This window comes from Pezoporus flaviventris, unplaced genomic scaffold, assembly GCF_033815535.1.
Source record: "Pezoporus flaviventris isolate CSIRO_AGI_PZ_B2104156 unplaced genomic scaffold, CSIRO_AGI_Pfla_v1 ptg000002l, whole genome shotgun sequence".
NCBI classification, from domain to species: domain Eukaryota; kingdom Metazoa; phylum Chordata; class Aves; order Psittaciformes; family Psittacidae; genus Pezoporus; species Pezoporus flaviventris.
The window spans coordinates 31,777,008-31,800,264 of record NW_026892550.1 but is presented as its reverse complement, the minus strand read 5'-3'; the positions used below and the strand labels follow the sequence as shown (position 1 = coordinate 31,800,264).

The 23,257-nt window shown below is 40.3% G+C and overlaps 1 protein-coding gene, 1 long non-coding RNA gene and 1 pseudogene across 3 annotated transcripts in view; all 3 read right to left on the bottom strand.

The window, feature by feature from the left end:
• LOC133280143 (uncharacterized) overlaps positions 1-23,257 on the bottom strand; it is a 51,364-nt gene that overhangs the window by 7,476 nt on the left and 20,631 nt on the right. The gene's annotated exons all lie outside the window — the stretch shown is intronic.
• LOC133264928 (claudin-22-like) lies at positions 199-1,161 on the bottom strand (annotated as a pseudogene).
• On the bottom strand, positions 2,046-2,699 carry LOC133275322 (claudin-22-like). Its single transcript, XM_061465210.1, has one exon. It carries the CDS (start codon positions 2,697-2,699, stop codon positions 2,046-2,048), a length of 654 nt encoding a protein of 217 aa, XP_061321194.1.

Here is a 23,257-nt window from a genome sequence, read left to right as displayed (position 1 = left end):
GAGGAAACAGAGTGGTGACTTAGATCTCCATAGCTCATCAATTAGTGTAATTAAAATTGAAGGTAAGTAGTGATTAGAGGAACTACTTGGTAAGAAGCAGTCCCTCCCCTCAGTCTCCTAAACAGTAACCTGTCAGTTCAGCAGACATTTCTTGCTGTAATGCAAGAGTAAAATCTGAAAACCTGGTATCTACCCTTTTTAAAGACTTCCAATTTCCAGATGTTGATGGGTGTCTTGCATATCTGCCGTGGCATCCTGCCCTGGTAATTTATGGTCAGGTGAGCAGCAGATTGTGAAGAGCAGATCCCCTCAGATTTATAAAAAAGAATACACCAAACTAATCACAGAATAGTACATCCCTTGTTTCCCATCTGGGCACAACCTCCGGGATGTCTTCATCCCAAGATTCCTGGATTATGGTACAGGCAACCCAAGAAACAGACGAAGGCCAAAACTCCGACCACACACAGAAATATTCCTTCAAGTAGTAACAGCTGTTTCTTTAGCTTCAACTCTGTACCCTCCATCTTTAGGCAGGACAGACCAAGACTATAAATCACAAGGCTCAGAAAGTCCTAGTCCATATGATGTAGACACTAAAATCCTAAAAAACTGTAATTCTAGAGGCAAAACTAGAAAATAATTAAAATCTTCACAGTGTTCCTCCTATGGCTTGGACTGTATAGTTTTGCCATAGTCCCATGGTCCAAAGCTCCAGTACATTTAAGTTGTGATTTTTTCCAGTCTGCTAAATAGTTACAGGTACGAAGTAAAATCCATCCTAGTACAGACAACAGCAATCCAACTAGCTGTAGCCTGTGGACCAAGTTCAATTTTAGCAGCCACAGAAGTGCTGCACCATTTGCTTTTGCAGACACTCAGTTCTTTGTCATCCCAAACATAAGCAAAAGTTAAAACAATGCTTTAGGAAGCATGGAATAATCTTCCCCCTCCTGCTTCGTGTTGCCTGGTTCCAGTTGCAGTGTTTGGGGGACAGGGATGTAGTGTGGTAAACCAGTAGCTGAAGGGTGCAGCCACAGCTGGGCTTTCCTGGGGTTTCTTATTTTGTTTTGGGTTTTAGATAAAGCATATATTTTGTTTTCCATCAACCTGCTAAATCATTAACAGCAGTTCTGCCAGATCTGGCATCTCACAGGTCATTTTTAGATGAAGTTTTAGTACCATATTGATGCAGATGAAACTATTTGCTTTGGAGCCAGTTAAGTATCAGTTGTTTAAACTCAAAGGTTTCAGAACAACATGTTGCTGTAAATGAATGGAGTTTAAGGAGCTTTGACAGGATACCTGATACTTTAATACCTGTACCAGAAGAAGTTAACATAAGGATTTAATAGAGCAGCATTTCTCAACCTATTTTGGGAGCCTAAAGTATGCAGGTGCCAGAAACACTCAGAATAACTTGCACGGGCAGCTTAATGTGCTAGACAGGGGAAACACAACTTGCTGGATATGAAGCACCCACGCTCTAACACCCCCTGCATAAAAAGACATCTGCAAAGCTTACTAGAATTTCAGAAACCTACAGTTTTCTGAGCACGATTTCCAAGTACCCAGAAAGATAATTTGATGCAATGCATGTATTTAGACTGTTTAGGATGTGAAAACTCAAGTTTGTACAGCACTGCATCAGGCAAGTGGAAGACTGCAACAAGGAGTCAAGCATTGAGGCTCATTTAATCAGTTACATATGAAAAGGAAGCACATTTTGGTTAAAAGCCAAGCTGTAAGGGAACATGCATATTCATTTTCAGGATTTTACAGTGCAGTTGAGAAAGCAAAAGCACCTTTTCTGCGCAGTCTATGAAAACTTCAGCATTCAGCTGTGAAACAAAGTTTTAAACAGTTCTGCATGTGAGAAAACAACACCACCTTCCAATACCAGTTAAGGAGAAAGCAGACATAAGTTTAGGAAATCAGCTAGGTAACAAAGAGTCCTTTGAATTTCTACTGGAACAAGCATCTGGCTTGCACTGGGGTTTGAAAAAGATAGGGCAGTCTTTCTGTTCTGCATAAAACCTTCCATTTTAAGGCCTAGATTCAGTTTCCAAGTGTTGACACTGATCTTGCTGCTCTGCTACTGTGTAATGGACTGAAGATGGATGGACTTCAGTTGAACAGATTGTGCAATTAAGTAGGGATCCTCCTAAGATAAGACAAAACCCAGCAAGCCAGCCAACAAATAACGCTTCCCCAAAATCCCACCTGGGAACAATATCTGGTATATTCTCATCCCAAAATTCCTGGACTGTGGAATGGGCAACCCAAGAAACCGGGACAATAGCTGTAATCCCCGATATCCAAAAGAGCATTCCTCCAAAGAGCAACAGCCGTTTCTTTTGTCCCTGTTGTCTTTCACCAATTTTCAAACAGTCCAACCCAAATCCTGAGAGCAAGAGGCCAAAAAGCCCTGATCCATTGGAAAAAACCATCAAAATCCTAGAAATCCGGAGCTCTGGGGGCAAAGCTAGGAAAGAATCGAAGTCCTTGCATTGCATTCCCCCTTCTTCCTGGACAACACAAGCTTGCCAGAGTCCCATGGTCCAGATCTCCAGTTCATTCAGGTCCAAGTTAAGATTTTTCCACTGGGGTAAATAGGTGGTGAGACAGGACAGGACCCATCCCAACAGAGAGACCAGTATGCCACTTAATTGCATCATTGGTTGATAAAGCAAGGCCATTATGAGAGCAGAGTCCTAAAAGCTTGAGGAGGAAGGTCTCCCCAGCAGTCCTGTAACAACCGCTGCCTTGCGTGATGGTGAAAGCTATGATTATTTTAGTTCTCTGCTGCCCAAAATATAAGCGCTTGCTATTAACCCTTTGTGAGCTCTGAAACACTTTTTTGTTCTTCACGAATATAAAGTTTCACATAAAGGAGGAAGGACTTCACTAAACCATGAGTTAGTCTTTCCGATAAGGATTTGATCTGGTACCTTCCAATTTGCTCGGTAAAATTATATCCCAATGCCTGATGATTACAAGCCTGAGGATGAACAAAGAGGGCTCTATGACCCCTCACCCTAAAACACAACAGAAATCTTTGTGCTTCAATACGGATTAATTAGATTTTAAGTGGTGATAAAAGGCAGCTCTGTGTGCAACAGGACTTCATTGTAATAGCTAAATTTGAGATTTCAGGGATGTAAATCAAGGCCTTGTAAAGAAAGGTAGACTGTTTGCCTATAATCTTTATTCTTAGACTTCCTCAACATACATAATGGCTTATCTTCCACTGCCCTGTTTTATGTCCCAGCACTGTAAAAGACACTTTGTAAGAGATCCTTATGTTTCACATTTTCTACATTCACTTCTTTTAAAATGGGCTTTGTTTTGACTGACTCTTACGAGGAAAAGGAGAAGGGTATGGTGAAAGTACCGTAAAAAACGAAATCCTAGACATCCCTCCACCATAATGAACCCAGACAGATCATCAGCCAGCATAAACTTTACTTGCCCCAGGACTTCAACAACACCATGGTAGCAGCTTACACCAGCTCAGTGTCCCCTTTCCTAGAGACTACCTCCCAGATGGCAGAGAGTGTATACACTTAGTTACTAACAGCATTAGGGACTCAGTGCTCCCAAGGCCAGGAATGCCTAGTACCTTTTTGATCAAAGCAAGATACCATTATGCCACTACCCCATTAGGAAACCCTGCTTTTTAACTGCTCTCATATTGGCTACACTTGTTCTTGTCTACAGGGTCAGCAAGGAGAACATTTGCCTGCTGTTCCCCACCTAGATGTAGCAGCACGGCCTGAATGGGAGAGAGCTGAGTAGTATGAAGACATGCACATGCGTACAACCCAGAAATGTATTCCAGTCTTTCTTGACTTTATTTCCTAGATGAGATAATATCTTCTCAGTTGCTCAAAATGAGTTATCAGGTGATGGAAAAAACAGCACTACTTTTGAAAGTTGCCAAAATCCCAAGGGGTACCAACAAGAAATTTCACCGTGAGAAGATCTCTTCTTCCTCATTTCTCTGTTGAGTCTTAACTTCTAACCTTTGTGGTTTTCCTGTCACTAGCTTTGATGAGCCAACACAAGGAAAGATGAGCTGATTCCCTTCTGCTTGTGTACCAACCCAATCCAACAGTTTACACCAGGTCAAAAAATTACCATACACAAGAGCAGGAATCACAAAGAATATTGCTGACAAAACCAGGAACAAACTGATGCAAACAAGGCTCTAACTTCAGCCATCCACTAGGCAAAAGAAGAAGAAAAAAAAAAACCTTGCATTCATTCGGAGTCCAGGTTGTATTTTCAGATTTGGCGGTGTCACTTCTCTCCCCTTTCTCTGTTCGGAGCAAGAATGCTAGTTCTGGAAACCATCGCCACATTCAATGAGAAACTCAGTAATGGCATTTGAATATTTTTTCAAATAAGCAACTAAACTTCAGGAGTGCTTCTGCTCATTCAGAGGATATATGCTTACCTGACTTTAAAATCATGGCTATGCCACACTTGGACTGGAAGCATGTCGCACTTCTGTCTGCGAACATTTAACATTTTCTTCTTGTGCTCTCACACTGTATAGCATTAAGCGCAAAGACCAGGCTTGTGAAGTCCATTCATTTTGCTAACATTGACCATAACTGGAGCAGTATGCCAGCCTTTCAATTTTAGCAAGCAGAAGCATTCAGACTACTGCATCAGTATCACCTGCCAATTACTATTAACTGTGCCCTAACTCAGAGCAAACAAAGCAGCTTCCTTAAACTACCCTATGCAAGATTATAAAAGAATCCTTGTTCTCCTAGGGAGGTGGGGAACATAAGGCTTGCCTTGTGGCAAGGACAGGAGCAAGTTCTGAACTGCCTTTTCCTGGAACGTACTGATCTTGTGGAAACCTCAGCAAGCCCATAAACAAAACCAGATCTTCTATCTGAAGTGAGATATGTAAATTGTTGGGTCAGTAACTGCCTTAGTCCAATCTTCTTGCACACCTTTCCCCCCAGTGTTCTTTCTTTTTCTCACATCTAAAAACGTCTCATTCCCAGAATAACTTTATTTTGGTAGACTTGTGCCTACATGGAAGGTAACGCGTCAGAGTTACTGCAAAGCTCAAGGGCTAAAGCTGGGCTCCCACCGCTTTCGGCCTTACTGCTCGGGGTAATTTGAAATACAAACCCAGGGTGCACTGTTACACTGTGATGGCAAAAAACGTTTGCTGACATCTGAAATAGTGCTCCTCAGTGAATGCTAGGATGCTGCTAGAGCAAAGAATTCACAAAACAGACAACTGAATGCTCTGTTGAGAAGTTACAGAAGCGGACAGCCCAGCAGAGACAAAGCAAATCATCACTGAGGCCATATCACCTCTTCTGATCCTCCCTCCCTGACACAGGCAGAGACTACATCCCAGCCATGCAGCCACTGCCAATGGGTTTACACTGCTGGTGCACCAGGACCAGCAAGCAGAGGGCAAGGTAAAGCTGAGCTGAGGGCAACAGTGCAAGGTGAGGACTCAGTGAGCACTCGGCAGCGCTCAGGCCACCTCAGCACCTTCAGAACTGCCAAGAAAGTGCTGCAGAATCTTCTCATATGGGAAAAAGGCACCGGCCCTCTGAATAGCGCCTCCCTCCTCAAATGGGCATATTCAGTAGTGCAAAGACTGCCCAACGCTGCATTCCTTCCCTCTGCAAACACCGGATGTAATTCATTAAGCATCCTTAATATGAGCACATTATGTATGCAAAACAAATGTACTTCTGGGAGCAAAAGACCTCGCTAACAGTTCCACTTCCATAAGATTAATCAAAAGCTGGAAATAAGACGTCATGTAGGATTAATGGCAGTTGGAAAGATGTAGAAGGGAAAGGCACTGAAAGAGTCAAGCACAGCAAGATGAAACTGCCTATTTCTGTTTTAGGGATTCATTCAAAAGACTGAAATGGGAGAGGGAACATTTGCCAACTGGAAGAATAAAGAGTGCTTTAAGGCTCAGTACTTCAACCCTTGCAGAAACTTTTCTACCACCATCCCAATCTAGACTTCAAAGTGAGGGTTGACTGGGTTAGAAAATTAGCCTTATTCTTCAGGGAACTATTTTTGATGTATTATCAATAGAGGAGAATACTGTAAGTATGAAAACTCTTGTCACTTGAACAGTGATTGCAATGCGGTTTCCTTGAATGATGGAAGTCTAAGAAATTAATTCCTGAGCTGTGAAATATGTAGGCTTCTTTATCATTATGCATCCCTTTTTATGAGATTCTGGTTTAATAGAGTGTTATACATACATATTTCTATAATGCTTTTCATTTAGCACCTGCAAACAATTATTATAATAACATTTCTCTCAAGGATTCCTTAAGATGTGTTTCTTATTATCAGTAATCTTATGAGAAATTATTCATAGTACCCAGCAGAACCTGCATGGGGAATTGTTATTGCATGACAATAGGGATTACAAAAATAATATGGACTTGTTAACCATAAATTAGAAGACTGCACATACTTTTTGATATCAAGCTACGCAGACTGGGAAATGAGCAGTGAGGATTTCTGGCAAGTGAAGGAAGCATGGGGCACCTGTGGCATTCTGCTCATCTGCCATAATTGAGATGCGGGGGGAAATGAGAAAAAGAAACAGAACAGATTTGTGGTAGTCCTTTGAAATATGATTGTTCTTCAGATTCTGGTGGGTTAAACTGTTTTAGTGTTTTACCTTCTAAGGTGCAGGAAGCCAGGAGATGTAGAAAGGGAAGATCTTTCCTAGCAACTGTTCTCCCTAATGTTGCAGAGCTTTTTGGCTACAGAAAAACAAAATAAAACCTTTCTGCTGCTTTTCCTCCCTCCCAGCATTTAAATAATTTAAATATATCCCCCCCAACTGAAATTTAAAGCAAGCTTATAGCTTAAATAGTATCAGTAACAAATTGAAACCTTAACATTTGTCAGTGCAAGTTAAAACATAAATCCATACTTACTGTTGTCCTCCATCATATTAATCCCCACCCCTTCTCTTTACTCCCTCTCACCTTCCCTACTCTACAGCAAAAATCTGAAAGGCCTCTATCTACTGAGGTTCTCTCAGGGTGTCAGTGAGGAGGAAGTCAAGTAGAGTTGCCTACAGCTACCCCTGAGGAGGGGATAAGTGCAGGGAGGGAACGAGGAACAGCAATTTCCTCCCTTCACTTTCCCTTGGCCCTCCCACCAACTGTGGCCACACAGCAGCATCTGATTAATTCTGCATCAGTAGACTGAAATAGTGCCTGCCCATATTCACTGTCAACCCAGAGAAAAATAATTGTTGAAGACTTCTAATACCATGTCTCTGCAATAGTTATGTGCTAGTTATTTCTGTTTTAACTAATTGATGATGACTGCATATTGGAAAGATACTTAATATCTTCTGCCAAGTATCATGCACTTTCTAAACCCACTTATATAGAGGTGAGGGCTACCTCTGTTTCATGGATTCAAATTTTAAAAAAGAATGCTCTATCCTAAATGAAAGACAGTGAAGACTCTTAGGTTCTGAGTACAAGAAAACAATTGTGAAGATTATTACAAGTGATACTTCCTGATATAAAGATAACCTGTGTTCACTTGAGCAGACATCTGGCAAAGTGACTATTCTGTAGTACACTCAAGTCTTCGTATTATTTTGTACAAAATCCCATGTAGACAAAAGGCACTAACAGTATAAGTTACAGGGCAATGCAGATACTGGCATTACTGAGCTTGGAATACATTTGAAAAGCTATATTCACTAAAACAAGAACAGCAGTACAAGGCCAGGCTAAGCCAAAAGTTTATCTAACCCAGCAGGGAAAGACTGTAACAACATGATAAGGGTAGATTTATATTCTCTCTATCTTATAGTGTAAAGATCTGTGAGCCTAGACTTTAAGCATACATCATCATGTCTACTAGCCCTTGATGGACCCTTCCCCTAGGAATTTGCCCCCAGAGCACACAGTTGTTGCATCCCGAGCACCTTACAACAGTAGCTTCCACAGTTTAATTTTGCTTTGCATCATTTTACTCCCTGTAATTATAAATTTACTGCTAGATTGTTTTACCTACTAGTCCCTAGTTCTTATGTAATGTTCACTATCCTTCTGTTGTGGTTTAACACCCGACAGCAACTAAGCACCACCCAGCTGCTCACTCTCGCCCCCCGTGTCAAGATGGGGGAGAGAATAAGAAGAGTAAAAGTGAGAAAACATGGGTTGAGATAAAACAGCTTAAAAGGTAAAGCAAAAGCAAAACAGGGAACTCATTCACTGCTTCCCATTGGCAGGCAGGTGCTCAGCCACCTCCAGGAAAGCAGGGCTTCATCACATGTAATGGTTACTAGGGAATGCAGATGCCATAAACTCACATGTCCTCCCTTCCTCCTCCTTCCCCCAGCTTTATATGCTGAGCATGATACTATATGGTATGGAATATGCATTTGGTCAGCTGGGGTCAGCTGTCCCAGTTGTGTCCCCTCCCAGCTTCTTGCACACCCCCAGCCTGCTCGCTGGTGGGGTAGTGTGAGGAGCACAAAAGGCCTTGACTTTGTGTAAGCACTGCTCAGCAATAGTTAAAACATCCCTATGTTATCAACACTGTTTCCAGCACAAATCCAAAACACAGCCCCATAGTAGCTACTACGAAGAAAATTACCCCAGCCAAAACTACACACTGTCTCAAAACTATTCTTTTTGGTATATACCAGAGGTCTTATCCATGCTAAAAGATCCTAGCTTATTATATATTCAATTATCTCTAAACAGATGAAAGAGCGGTGAGCTGTCTTGCAGTGATCCTACCTTCCCGCTGTCAGAGTTCAACACAGTGTGGATGCTATCATTCCTGAAGGGACTCAGGGTGGGATTAAAAACCTCTCTTCTTTCACACTACCACCATCATGACTGTCTTAGCTGTGTTCCTGTTCACCATACACTTTACGACAAAACAGAAAAAGAACTGATTAAAATCTTCCCTGAAGTTGGAAATCCTGTGAACAGCACCATCTTATTGGTATATTGGTATGCAGATATCTCCATTTGGCTATTTTGGGAAAACAATAACTCTAGCCCAAGAAGTAAAGTGGAAAAAAGTGAATTGACAGCAGTCTGCTTGAAATCGAGTATCTTCCACTGTAAGATATAATCTACAAATGGGTATTTTTTTTAATAGGAAGGATACACTCCCAAGTGGATGTACAAATGACTTTCCTGTAATATTCTGCCAGATGCACAGATGGCATGAGATTAGGAAAGTGCTCCTCACACCAAGTACATGATGATTTTCATAAAGTATATTTTCCATGGTTGGCAGTTATGCATCTGTATTCATGTGAAAACCCTTTATGATACATCAAGTTACCATGCTTTCTCTTTACCTAATTATCACTTCTCTGCAGGACAACAATCACAGAATTTGCTGCTGTTGTGGTAGAAGGAAAAAGATGGCATTATACCCCTCAAGGAGTGCAAGTGAACTTCTCTGACCCGCATGTCCAGTTGCACAAACCACAACCCACAGGAACACCACTGATGGCAGGGTGCAGATATATTTTTAACCTTGGAAATTTCCCTACAAAGGTGGAATAAAATGACATTTAGTTTTCATATAAATTGAAAGAAACATTAGAAGTCTTTTTTTCCCCATCTTTTCCTTACAAGACGAAACAAAGCAAACCTAGACTAACAGACTGTTACTTAAGCTTTTCTTTAAAAACCTCTGCTGTCAGAAAAAAATACAGCATTCCTAAGCAACCTGTTCTAATGAAGCTCTGGAATACAGATCACATTTCCTAAGGCTATGTACTTGTTCTCCACTTTTGTCCCCCTTTCTTAAGCAATAGCATCTAGTGGTTAATGTCACAGAGACGGGCATTGTCTGCTCTCTTACAAACAAGACTCTTGCAATCCCTGAAAGGAAGCAGCTTTTTGCTGCTGTTGCTGATGCCATCCAGTTTATGATTTGCTGTAATTTTGAACTCTGGTATGTTCACATTCCTTGCAGCACACACACACACCTTCTGTCTTCTGATGATGTTGAGAGGACAAGGACCTTCCCCAGCTCTTAGCACATGTATGGAAGAAGATGGGGGCTCACAAGCATTCCCCTTCCTCTACTCCCTGCTAGATATGATGGAGAACATGCAGGTATCCCTCCACAGAGCCCTGACAGAGAAGCCTTTGTCTCTTGCCTCTGCAAGAGGTTTGCTTTCAGAAATGTCTGATCACAGAGCTCTCTGCCGAACTCTTATTACACCTCCATACATGCAAGAGAGAGGCAGCCTTTTTCACATTTCTGAATCAAAATCAAACCACATCCAAGTTGTAAAAGGCTGGAAGTGGAGTGTCTTGAGGAAAGGGAAAGGATATAGCTTGGGAACATCTTGTTAAAGATCTGGAGCTCAGTTCCTAAATACTCTGCCCACACGAGGCATAGTGTGTATCTGAAGAAAAGGTGAGTCAGTATCAAGCTTTGGCGCTTTATCCTCTTAATTACAGAACGGTTACATCTCTTTGATTATTTTATAAGGCACAGAAAACACTAGCATGCTCAAATCATCTCACAGCTATGACAGAGGGTATTTACCTTTCTTCTTGTCAGACTGTGTTTCACAAAACATAGCAAAAACACTGACTTCTCAGACTTGAATAGGAAAACACGGCTCTATCTCCAGTTGATCTGCAAAGCCAGCAATACTCATGGTACTGAGACCAGCTGGGATGAATCCAGTCAGAGGAGGGAACAGCTTTTATCAGCGTACAGCAATAGTGCTGCCTCACAGCCCTGAACTCCCAACACAACAGCATCTTCTGCCCCACTGTTGACCACAATGTTATGGGTTTTGTGCAAGATTAGAACAAGTGGTCCAGGTAAAAGTTTGGGAGCTCTCATGGTGAAAACATAACAAAAATCGTGGCTCCTTTGTCTTTTGTGTGATTTAGCTTTCTGTATCAGAGAACAGCAGTCGTGAAAATACACTGTTGGAGCCCAAAAAGTGACCAGAACAACCAGTAACAAATAAGATCTTGGAGCATGATGGAAGGAAGATTCTCAAGTTTCAGTAGAAGGATCTACAGTGTCTAGTACTGCAGCACAGCATGGGACTACCAAATCCCAAATGCCAGTTGGAACAGGAATTAAGGGTAGAAATTAATGACTTCAGCAAACAGGAGCTACAGATACCTAATTTTTGAGTTTCCAACAGCTCAGGGAAGAAGCAGTAACTGATGGAAAGCTGACAGCTGCCCGAGATCTGCCTACTAACATTTCAGCATAAAGGCAAGAAAGATTTACAATTAGCTGGGCAAGCTGGAACAAGAAGCTTGCTTTCGGTGTGCCTCACAGAAATGCTGCAAAGTAAAGCATAAAAAAGATCTTTGAAATGCGACATATGTCAAGTGTTAGACAACTAATATAAAAAACTTGACACTCTGCACTGCCATGAGCATCTGATATAGATAAAAACCAAATTTAAAATTACCTATCTCGGGCCTTGAAGGCAAAAATTAAAATAATTTCAATCATAAAGCAAAGAGACACCATTGTTAGAATTTATTATGAGAAGCAGTCAAGGAGCTGGACTGTTGCAGGATTCCTAAGGCAGTTTGTATCTAAATACATCTTCAACTGTCTCTGACTACTTTGTTTTTAAACGAGTGGGGCTGGGGAAGTTATTTATGAGTGCCCAAACTGACAGCCTCAAGCAGTAAGAGAATTACTCTGTTGCCCAGACACAGATCATGCCAAATCCCAGAGAGTGCATTAAGAGCACAGACTCCAGCCACACACCAAAGCACTGCTTAGCCAGTATCCTGTTTCTGTCAGGGACTGGTAGGAGACGCTAGGGAAGAGCAGAAGAACAGGACAAGCACCTTCTCCAGCTTCGACTTGAAGGCAGCCCAGGGACTTCCTATCTCTACAGCTGGTATCTTTGCAAGACCTAGCGTTCTTTCATCATTTTGTCCAAGCACTTACTGAAACCATGTTCAGGCCAGGCCTACCAAACCTCTTGCCAGTGAAACAGTGTTAGCTTGTGGTGAAAGTCAGTCCTTTCCCCCTTTTTTTAAAATCAGCACCTAAATAAGTTCTTCTGCTTGTATAGCTTATTCCCTTTTGAGGAAGCAAAACACATTAGACAAGACATAAATAAAAGGGTTTTCTAGTTCAGATATCCTAGCAAGCCTATTCTAGCCTTTAGAAAAATAGCTAGATGACAGTAATATATATTTAATAGTGCCCACAGAAATTAAACATTTAAATATAAACAAGTGTATTCCTTTTGGTATTTCATTTGATATATAAATGCCAAGCTGTTCCAAATTTCATTTTCTGTGAATCAGAGTTTATACTTTACTTTCCGAAATTGAATGCTGCTCCCAGTAGCCTCATCTCATCTATCCTTAAAGCATAGCACTTACTTACACTACAGACTCTTCATTGTGATTCTGGAATAACTGAACAGTGCTTTATGCCTTCTGTTTGTTTTGTTATGTGCAAACTAGACACTAATCCCCTTCAGGCAGAAAAAGGAAGACTTGCTAGTTCTATGCAATTGGCAAGAACCTCAAAGGCAGCATAAAGTTATTGTACAAGAGCAATCAGATCTATAAAGTCAGTTTTAATGCACTGAAATAAGCAGACAAATCCGAAGATTGCATTCACAAGTAAAGCTTAAATGAGTGGCCATGAGAAGACCTGAGCTTAAGTTTTGATCTCTGCACAAACTGGATTGCTGGCAAATAATCACAATCTATAGTTTCATAAAATAGTCTGGATTCAGTGGCTCTCTAGCCCAAGCAAAGCAACATAAAACATGCAGAATAAGGAAGATGACCAAGAACTAGAAAACAGGCTCCAGTCTTCTCCTCAGCTATGGCAATGGACATACTTTTAAGAGGCAATTTAACTACATTCCCTGTAAGTACATTGGTTTTCTTCTGGGATTCAGGGCAGGCCACCTAAGGTGGCCACAAAGAAAAAAACAGATACTGTGTAAGATATCTGTATAAGAAGAAATCTAATTTTGCATATTTATAAGGCAAGTCATTTCACCTCCAGAAGAAAAAAACCCTACATTGAATGAACATTTTAGTGCACAACACATTCAGGAATAAGTCTAGCAGTGTCGGTATTCTGATGAAGAAAGTGGTCCTAAGGGTTACTGCATCTCATGACTGTAGAATTGTTAGTAGAAGAGAATTCTTTGATGTTTTATTTAAAAGCTTTGCTCAATAATTCAATAAAAAAATCCATTATAAGCCAGGAAAGAGTAAGAACATGCCATGAGTACAATCCAGTAATGAATAAAACACAAACCAACACAAGGATAGCAAGTAACTGTAATTTAGGAAGCATGTGATTCAGTATTTAACCTTACTGAATTAAGTTACCTCAGGTATAAACCAGCATGAAGCCTTGGATCTAAACAGTGACCCTAATGTATCTCCCTCATCCTGAGAAATTGAATAGACAAAAATCACACAGTATCTCCAATGTTTTTATTAACAGACATAAAACAGCGTGGCTTTTCGATCACCTATTGACACCAGATTTTTTTCAAGATTTCACCTGAGGTAAACATAAAAAGGAAAAGTAAGAGGTGGTGTTCTGCTCCTTGTGTATTGCCCTCTCTCCCTGAACAAGCACTTCAGGTCAGTTTGGCACCCCAATGCCTATTAGTTAATCAAAACTCTATTGCATACAAATCCCAAGAATGGGATTCAACAAGATTCATCCCAAGAAGAGGATAAAGAGGAATTCCCTTTACTTCATAAAAAGATACGCTGCTTTACTGCTCCCAAGTGTCAAAAAGAACATGTGGCACCACAGGATTAGATTTCCAGAATTTCTGGTGCATACCCCTTCATGGCACCTCATTTCCCCTTCAAGCTGTCTCTATTTAGTCTCACATACCGAAGACTAAAAATACTAACTTCTTACATTCCCACATATCTTGTCTTCTGCATTTTCTAGCAGGACCCACAAAATCATTTCACACAACCTAACAAGGAACCTGCTAGCAGCAAGGAAACCAAACCAAATTAAGAAATGCATTTCCACAAAGAGTCTTCCATCAAAACACAGCAAATATGGAAATTTCCAACAACTCAGCGTGTTGCTACATTGCCATTTGCCCATAAATTCCAATAATACATAGCTCTGGGATCCCATTAGCATCCTAGAGAGTAAATAACTAGTGAGCTATAAATCTCCAGCCCTATAATCACAGTCAGGGCTACCCATCCCCGATCTTTGAACCCAAAAATAGTTTTTTTAATTGCATTAGCTATTTTTCTTTATTATTTCTGTGCCAAAAGAAGCAATTTTGGACTGAATGACACCTTTTATCAACTTCAGCTACAAACCTATCATCTATTCTAAACAAGACATCCAGGTAGGGGAAACAATAAAATCCTCTTGACTTCAGGATCTGTTATTACAGTAGCAACATCATAACTAGATATAGAAGTCTGAGCTTTCCTTCCTTCCTCCCTCCCTCCCTCCCTCGTAATTTATACTTCTTGCTATTCTACCTCTTATTATCCTGTACATTCTGCTTCCCCCCAATACTTATTCTATTCTAGATAGTCCTGATTGTCCCTTCAGAATACATGATAATTTGTCCCAGATGCTCCTCTGTAGGTAGTGATTAAAATCATAGTAATAGCCATCTTTCTTCCTGACCCAGGTACCACTGAGGCACCCACGGTCAATACCAACACCAGCCAGAACTTTGCGGGATGTGACAGCAGTAACATTCGCAAGGAAACAAGATCTTGCTTTAATCAGTCTCCTGCTGCTTTATATTCCTAATCTGCAGGCAAATGCCACTAGGCTGATACGCCTTCAGGTAAAGAATATCTGCCTTCATTTTACTATCCCAACAGGATTGTGGGGAAGGAAAAAAATACAAAGAAATAAAATCAATTTAACACACACACACACACACACACCCCCATGTTTCTAAAAGATTACTTAGGAACAAGCTCTGAAAATTATATAAACCTTCCTTAAACTACTATGTCAGGCATAGCTGGAAAGCTAGAAGTTACAGGAAACATAAGCCTGAAGAACTAAATGGAAGTGAAGCAGAACTAAACCATCTCCCCTTAAGACTCTATTCTACTTACCTTTCTTGGGTTTTGGAAACTGTAGTAGAACTCTGTTCCTTTACAGACACCCTTAAATATTCCAGTGTAAAACTTTTCAGATTATGTAATAAGTCTTCAGCCTGAGACACAGGTTTACATATATGGCAATGGAAATTGCAATTTGCTGTACTTGCTATTATTTAAATTCTTAAAAATCAGATCTGAGAGTCATCCAAGTTATGCTAGGAGTTCAACACTAAAAAGGTGTGTGTTGTAAAGAGTTGTGGTGCCATTTTAAAGCTTATTTTATCTGTAGAATAAGCGGGTTACGCTTACGCTGCTATTACCTTTAGGTACTCACTTTCAAGAAGGCTAGAATCATTTACTGTATCATAAAGTAGCCTCGAGTTGCCAGATTTACCTCTTCTTAAGTAAGGCTTGTTCTTTTAAACAAATCACATTAAGAGTTACTCACATACGCAATGTTCTCTGTTCCTGGGCATACTAATATCCTTTGACAGTAACACGATTTTTAAACAAGCAAAATGCAAAAGTATATTTCTACAGAGCCATGATCAAATAGCGGTAAAATCATGACCAACAGTTTCAGACCGTTCCCTACAAATAAGTTTCCTCTCCCCTTAAATGAGAGACATTTAGGGTGTTATTTCCAGACACCATTTAAACCAAACCAACTGGTTACATACCTCAAAGAAAGTTACAACAGACTATTAATTAACATTATACTTACCTCTCTCCAGTTACAACTTCCCTGATGTTACGACCTGAGCTGACAGTGTTTTCATAGATTAAGTTTTCAATTAAATGCAGCTTGAGTTCTTCAGCGTCTGAGAGACTAACTGCTAAACGTCCATATTACATAGCTTACAAACATTTTATCTCTAGTGCAATAATGTTGGACAAGTTGATAGTTATTGCTCTAACATGAGAAAGGGCATATGGCTCCTGTCAGACTCTTCTGTTTATTTCATTCTTACAGCTGTTGCGGAAGCAAATAGAAATTTTAGGTAGACTTCTCAAAACTTTAATTGGTTTCTGCACGCATAGCTATTTACGCTAAAAGCTTTCATTTAAATAAATACCTTAGTGCAGTTAGCACAAGGCAAAAGCAATTCAGAGTCATTCACCATTTGTTTTTCCTTTCATTATACGACTGCTCAGTGATCCTACGCACAAATGGAGCAGTGCTTGGAGACACGCTATGACAGCATACAAAATGTTAGTGCCTGGTCCTGAAGGACTTTCAGTCAAAAAAAGATTAAAACCTTCTGTAATAGTTTCCCTGCAGGCCTGATGAAAAAGCCACATTTAATATTATTGCAAAAGTTCACTGAGGGTCCAACCAATGCACAATAAAACTAGATGCTGTGCTAAGTAACAACACTTGCCTCAACTTTCCTTCTCTGCTCTTAAGTTGGGTCCCCATTCTCATGAGTACAGCCCCTGATCAGATGGGCAGCCTGGGGCTAGTTAAAGAAAACATTCATTCTCCTCAGCTCTCTGACAGCTTTTAAACAAACAGTTGTCTAAGACTGCTTCCAATTCTGGAACATTAGAAATGGCCTCAGTCAAAACAGATCTGTAAGGCACAGAAGGCTGCCAGCAATGAAAAACAAGGTGAATCAATGAAATTCACCACCCCTTCATCTCATGGAAGCTAACATGTCTCTTCAGACTGTAACAAATACATGCAAATACATTCTATTCCAACAATTTTTTTTTCATCACCTCTGGACTGATTATAGCACTGTCCTTTTCCCTACCAGGGAATAAAAGCAGTAGCCCCGTAGTACAGGCAGAGTAGATTCAGTGCCTGGAGTACCAGCTTATGGAGTCATGCAATTTCATCCAAATCTATGCTTTCAGTTTTTGATCATCCAACATAGAAACACGTGCCTGAATGTGGAGAAAGCCTCATCCAATTGCTCGGGCAAACACAAATAATTTCTTGACTGTGCATGGGTTGTAACCTCATGACTCACTGCTAGACTCATAGAACATGCATGCTTCCCAAAACATGGCTGTACATACACAGTAGGGCTCAGCCAAGTGTTGCCCTACTCTCCACATATGGTGTTTACCTAGAGTAAAACCTGCTTGCTAGTGCTAGTGCTCCCAACGTCACTCTAGAGGGGCCTCACAACTTGGTGTACAATCAATATTTTAAGACAGAATGGTCTTACAAATTCATGCATATCCAGCAAGATTCCGGGTGCACTTGTCATTAGTACATATCTAGCAAGCAAAATAAAGCCTATGAACACACATCTGTGCCTATACAGTAGTACTAATAACCAGGAGGAGTAAGTGTGCTTCACATTTCTATTAGTCATGTATTATCTTGCTGTAAATATTAACTTTGCTGTAGTTTAGACAGATAAATGCAAATTAATGGAAAGCTTATGGGAACACAAAGAGACTATGCTCTTCATGATTTTCTTAATACCACCTTTCAGCACACCAGTGGGAATTATGGAGCTATGCACTGTGAGATATTATTTCTAGTGCCATTAGAGCCTTAAGACACACAGATAAAAGTATAAGACGACATAAGTATGCATAAGGAGGATTTTAGAGACTTCTTAATCATAGAAGTGTTTCCAATACAATTGTTTCCAGCATGTAATTTAAATTGAAAGTTAACATTTACCAGGAGTAGATGTAATGAACCAGTTTCAACAGGATTCCTTATTAGAACACCTCAGTTTTGCAAATTAGCAGAAGCTAATGTTTTAGTATTATACACTGCCACAGTAGAAGACAAAAACTCTGAACAGTTAGGAGATAAATAGGACTGCTTTGTTCAGCCCTGTTTTGTGATAGAAATCAAACACAGCTTCTAATATATGCCACTTAAAAAGTGTCAAGAAGTGAGAGGAAAAAAGAAAACTCCCATTTATTGAGTTAGTAGGGGAAATGCAGCTGAGAACCTCTACATGGTGAGACAAAATAGGTATCATAGCTACAGGAAGACCATTTTGTTCTTGTAAAAAAGGCAATTGCTCAAGACAAGATCGGGATAGGTCTTCTCTAAATCAATTAAATGCTTCCCCTTTAAGCAAAGTAACTTCTAAATAGCAACAGAACAGCCTAGTAAAGCTCTGCCAGATAATGTGCAAGCTCAGAACAGTAGCCCATGAGATTACCTAGACAGATTTACTGAATTTAGACCCATCCTGTGCAAAGGTTCTGAGAGAAGATTCAGCTCTCACACCACACCAGTATGATGCAAGACATGAGCTGTATCACCAGCAGTAAGCATCAAGGCTACAAAGAGGCCTCAGGTAAACTACAGATTTCTTCACAATCACATTTACAGATTACTATATCTTAAGAGAGAAAATCTTGCATCTTTTGTGTCTCTTCTTGTGGGTTGAAGCTAGTTTGAATATGCTTCCTTGCTTGCAGTGACTGATGAGGTCAAGGGGATCTAACACCGGTCATTTTAAATCACACATTCGAGGTTCAGGTAGGCCTATGGAGCAAACAAGTCCTACAGTGGTAATGACCAGCCTGTTAGCTGTGCTGCCCGCACCTCTTCTGGAAATCTAAGTTTAAAAAGCCTCAATCTCAGGCATTATAAAAAAAAAAAAAAATATAAGCACTCATCAATACACCTGGGTGTCACCAGACATTCACATGAAGGGGGCAAATAGGGTATCGCTTATGAACACCAGGAAACAACTGGAAAAAGCATCATCTCAGAAACACGAATACTAAAGCTATGTAGCACCCACTGCCATAGGCAAGCACAAACCTTGCTACACCTGTTTTCAGTGAAGGAAAAGGTTAATTTGTGGGCAATTCATCAAAGGCATCAGCCTCTTTCCAAGGAACCAGTCAACATTTCTGTTTGTTCAACTTTATCTGCAAACAACAGCTTTCCACACCAGTGCTGCCATATGAATCTTGCTGGACTGTGCAAACCGGAGCCCCAGTCAGGATTTAACCATGGGCACCACAAGAGGAAAAAAAAACCAAAAACCTCCTTTATGGTGCTCAGCAAGGTCTTGCTGCAGCACTTTCACAGAGGAGCACAGCTCTTGCACCCCTTGCCAAACACCACTGCAGAGCAAATAAAGTAGGTCTGTCCCTTTCACAACAAGATCTCTGCAGAGCTCCCATTTAATCCCAACCTTTCCTCACTCAAAGCACAGACCACAAACACAAGTCTTTACTCACAGCTCCTCCAGCTCCCTGTTTTCTCTTCCAGTTCACATGGATTTTATGATCTTCTTGTAGTCAAGCACTATCACAAGTTTATCTCCTCTTGTAGGTCTTTCCTGCCCACCTGTCCTGCTGCAGTCACAGGTTCCTCACACCCCCAGGCATAGATGAGGGCTGATTAGGTACCCAGGCTCCATTAAGCCTCCTTCCTGCTAATTCAAGGTTATACCTCTGCACTCAGACAATCCCACAACTCCCCATCCCTATGGTGAAAAGAGGACAGACTTCAACCCCTGTTGTATATAAAAGGTACTCAGGAGATGGGTTGCTTTTTACTCGGAACAAGGCAGGAAACCGACTCCTTTCTGCCATCACAAAGATTTACAGCAGTTCCAGAAAAATATTTTGGTTTGCTTAGAGAGGGAACTGTATGCTTTAAAAATCTAGAGGAATGAAATGAGACGGGCCTGCTCATTCCGAAAGAGTAAACAGTTGTGGTTGGGCAGCTGAGATCAAAAAGACCCCAGTCCAACTGATTTGGACCTGTCTCTTGAATTCCAAATGAGCATCTCAGTCCCTTTGGTACACTCACACACGTGAACTCACTTTTGACTAGGAATGCCAGTCACACTGGAAAGTTTTCCGTGAATGGGTATGTTCTTGTAAAAACTGCCAAGTTACCAAACTAGCACTTTCTACAAACAGACAAAACCAGTTCCCTCCCCCACAAAATATGGAGGTTTTTGCCTCCAATGCAGCAAACTGAACGCAAAGTACTCTTCCCACCACACTTCACCAGGTTCAGGAACAGCAGTGAAGAGCTGCTCTTCAACCCAGTGCGAAAGTACCCAATTGAATGGCCCAATTTTTAATTTTTGCATATGAAGAGAGTAACCTCTGCAGCGTGGTGTTTAGATCTGCACAAGGGAGGACACATGGATTTCAGTCCCTCTTCTGGCAGCTATCCTGCACTAATTATTCATAAGAACCAGAACACACACACCCCTTCCCTTTTCTTTAGGAGAGAGCTCTCACCAGCAAGTGACACTCACTCTTCCTGATCCAAAGCATACTTAATTATTCCATGCAAAACTTCAGTAAAAGAAGTTCAGTAAGCAGAACACTAGAACCCTTTATAGCCTGGCAATGAGGACACCGCCTTTCAAATTCCTGCAAGCAGTGAGTGAATTGGACTTTGTGTACCTACTGTCCGCATGAATGCTCTAATCATTAAGCCCTTGGATAAACAAGGGAAGGGTATAGGCCACATTTGCCTTTTGACTAGTCTAAGACAATAAATAAAATTTTTCCATCTCAAACTTCATTTTAATCACAAACGAAATATATCCATAGCATGTGAACTCACCAAGCAGCAAACCCTTTCTCTCCCTGACCTTTCAGGCCAAAGTGTAGGAACAGGCCACCATCACATAGGGTCACCTGGATACCCACACGGAACGAATAGCTATCCCTTCCTGAGACACTCATCTTTAGACCTCTCACTCCTCTTTATGGACTGGTATCCAGTTTAAACAGTCAAGTATGAATCATGCACCTACAGGTTGTTTTATTAAGTATTATGGCTGTTCTCCCAGGCCTGTAGTACCTCTTTCTCCATATTTCTTCTGCTAAAAAGTACCACCACCTGTTCCAGAGGTAGCTGGGTTTTGCATGGAGCCTGTGCTCAATAGGTCCAGAATGACAGATCAATTAATTTCCATATACAAAGGAGATAGATACCTCATCTGAGAACCTCAGTGGAACCTATATAGATGAGAGGCCCAAAGTTCTCCAGCACTACCAGGTCTGAACCACCCCTGTGCATGGCACATGCTATGTGGGAACTAGATTATCAGAGAAGCAGGCATCCGTGGATTGCAGATCCTTCAATGCAAAATTGCAGCAGAGTGTGAATTTTAACCTCACATACATAAATACCACTTAAATCTATTTTGTGGATTTAACCTTTAGGCCTTTTTTAAAAAGTACTAGCCTCAGCAGGTATTTTTCTCTCTTTGCCACTTTTCTCTTTCCTACCTAACCCGTGAATTAAAAGAGCCAGCCAGTTTATAACAAGGATACAAATTACAGTTTGGAAATAAAAAAAGACAGAAGGCCAATTTACATCTACCCCACTTGAATGAACCCCAAATTTGTTGAGCATTTATCCTTAAAGTATACTTGACAATGGCGCAATATGAAGCTGAAATACTCAAAGGCAAAACTGTTCTGGAATAACTAGTTTATATTGAAAGCCCAATACAAACCCCTTTTCTGTGTTAAAAGACAGATGGGCTCTGGAAGTTCACTGGTCATGAATGAGAAGTCTCACTCTGCATTATAATGTAAGTTAGCAAATTTATCGTGAAGCCGTGCCAATGAATTACAGTGCAGGATAAAATACAAAACATAACAGGATAGCTCTTTAAAACAATGTAGACTATAAATTAACAGGATAGCTCCTTCCTAGAAGCTGAAAATATGGGCTAAATGCTAGCTTCAAATCTGTGCAGCAGGCTCCTTGACTAGCATTTGGCTCTCAATAAAGAGATTACTGTAGGATTAAGCCTTACCTTGGGAGGCAGAAAAGAAACAAATCTCTAATTATCTCTGCTCCTGTAGTCTGGCCATGATTTCTTTTTCTCTGAGGAAAAATAAGCTTTGTATTGTCTAAAGTTTAATGTGTGTATTCTTTCAGTTAGTTTATATATATATGAAAGTATTAACAAGGTAACACGTAAGTCCTATTTACTAGTTCTTACATGTGCTTTTTAATAGGAATATTTTTTGCAATTGCGTTTGCAGCATATGCATATTGTCATGCTAAAAAGCCCCCTTTTAAATATTTTGCTCTATAATCTGAAATTTCCTTTTGTGTATGACCTAAACCACTTCAACCACTACAGGAGAAGGAATTTTGGATTTGCAATCAATCAGTTTACTTCTTATTACTATTTAACTAAACTATTGACAAATATTTGCAAAGCAAACTCTTTGTTAATGACTAAACACCATCAAGAACAGAAATAACCTTCCTCATTTAGAGAGGAATACCATCCAAGGGCAAAATTTATTATCTTATTCTTCCTCCTAGAGGCAAAGTTGGGAAAAAAATAACTGAGGAAAAAAAAAAATCTTGATCTAGAAAAATAAAATAAAAAAGAACATGAAACAGTGTTTTGGGTGAATTTGGTGAAGAGAAAAGAGAAGGATGAATGCAGAGAAGAAAAGATGTAGAGAAATGACAGAGAGTGACAAGACATCACAGGGAGGTACAGGAGAGTAAGGAAAACACATGAGAAAGATGTGAGAGAGAAACATGGGTTGTTGCATGAAAGGGAAAACCAGAATAAATACTGATGTTGCACATCCAGAAGAAATTGAAATCACCATGAAAATCCAACAAGCTACACTAAAGAAACAGGAGCTAAAAAAAACCCCAAAACAAAACCCAAACCAACATGAAAAATGAAAACCTCAAGTTATCTATCATTTGCTTACTTGTACTAAAACTAATCTAAATTAAACACACTTGTCTGATTTAGAGGAAGTCCGGATAGCTCTACAAAATGTTTCTTCACCCTGGAAAACAAGTGTCCAAATCACGATTTTCCTGAAAAATTTTTATTCTGTTAGGAAAAGTAGAACAAAATAATGTTATTCTGAGTTAAATGGAATGGATGTTAAGTTTGCCTAACCAATAAAACCGCCTTATTTGGGGTTAATCTATAACTAAAGTTTTCCTGCATGAATTGTTTAGGGTTTCTGGGGAGTTATTGCTAAAATACCATATTCTATTCAATGGATGAACTTTCCCAAGGAGGATAGCAGCTTCTCATCTGCCAGAGCTATTACATTATACACTACTTGCAGGAAAACCAGTGTGCCACAGGAGATGTTGCCTTGAACAGACGCCTAGTCTAGAGACCAAAATGGGAACAAGGCACAGAACTGTTTCTTTCACAGAGCCCTCCCTTTCCACTTGTACCAAT

Excerpts from the sequence above, each read along its gene's own strand:
- LOC133275322 (XM_061465210.1), bottom strand. The coding sequence starts at position 2,699 with ATGGCCTTGCTTTATCAACCAATGATGCAATTAAGTGGCATACTGGTC.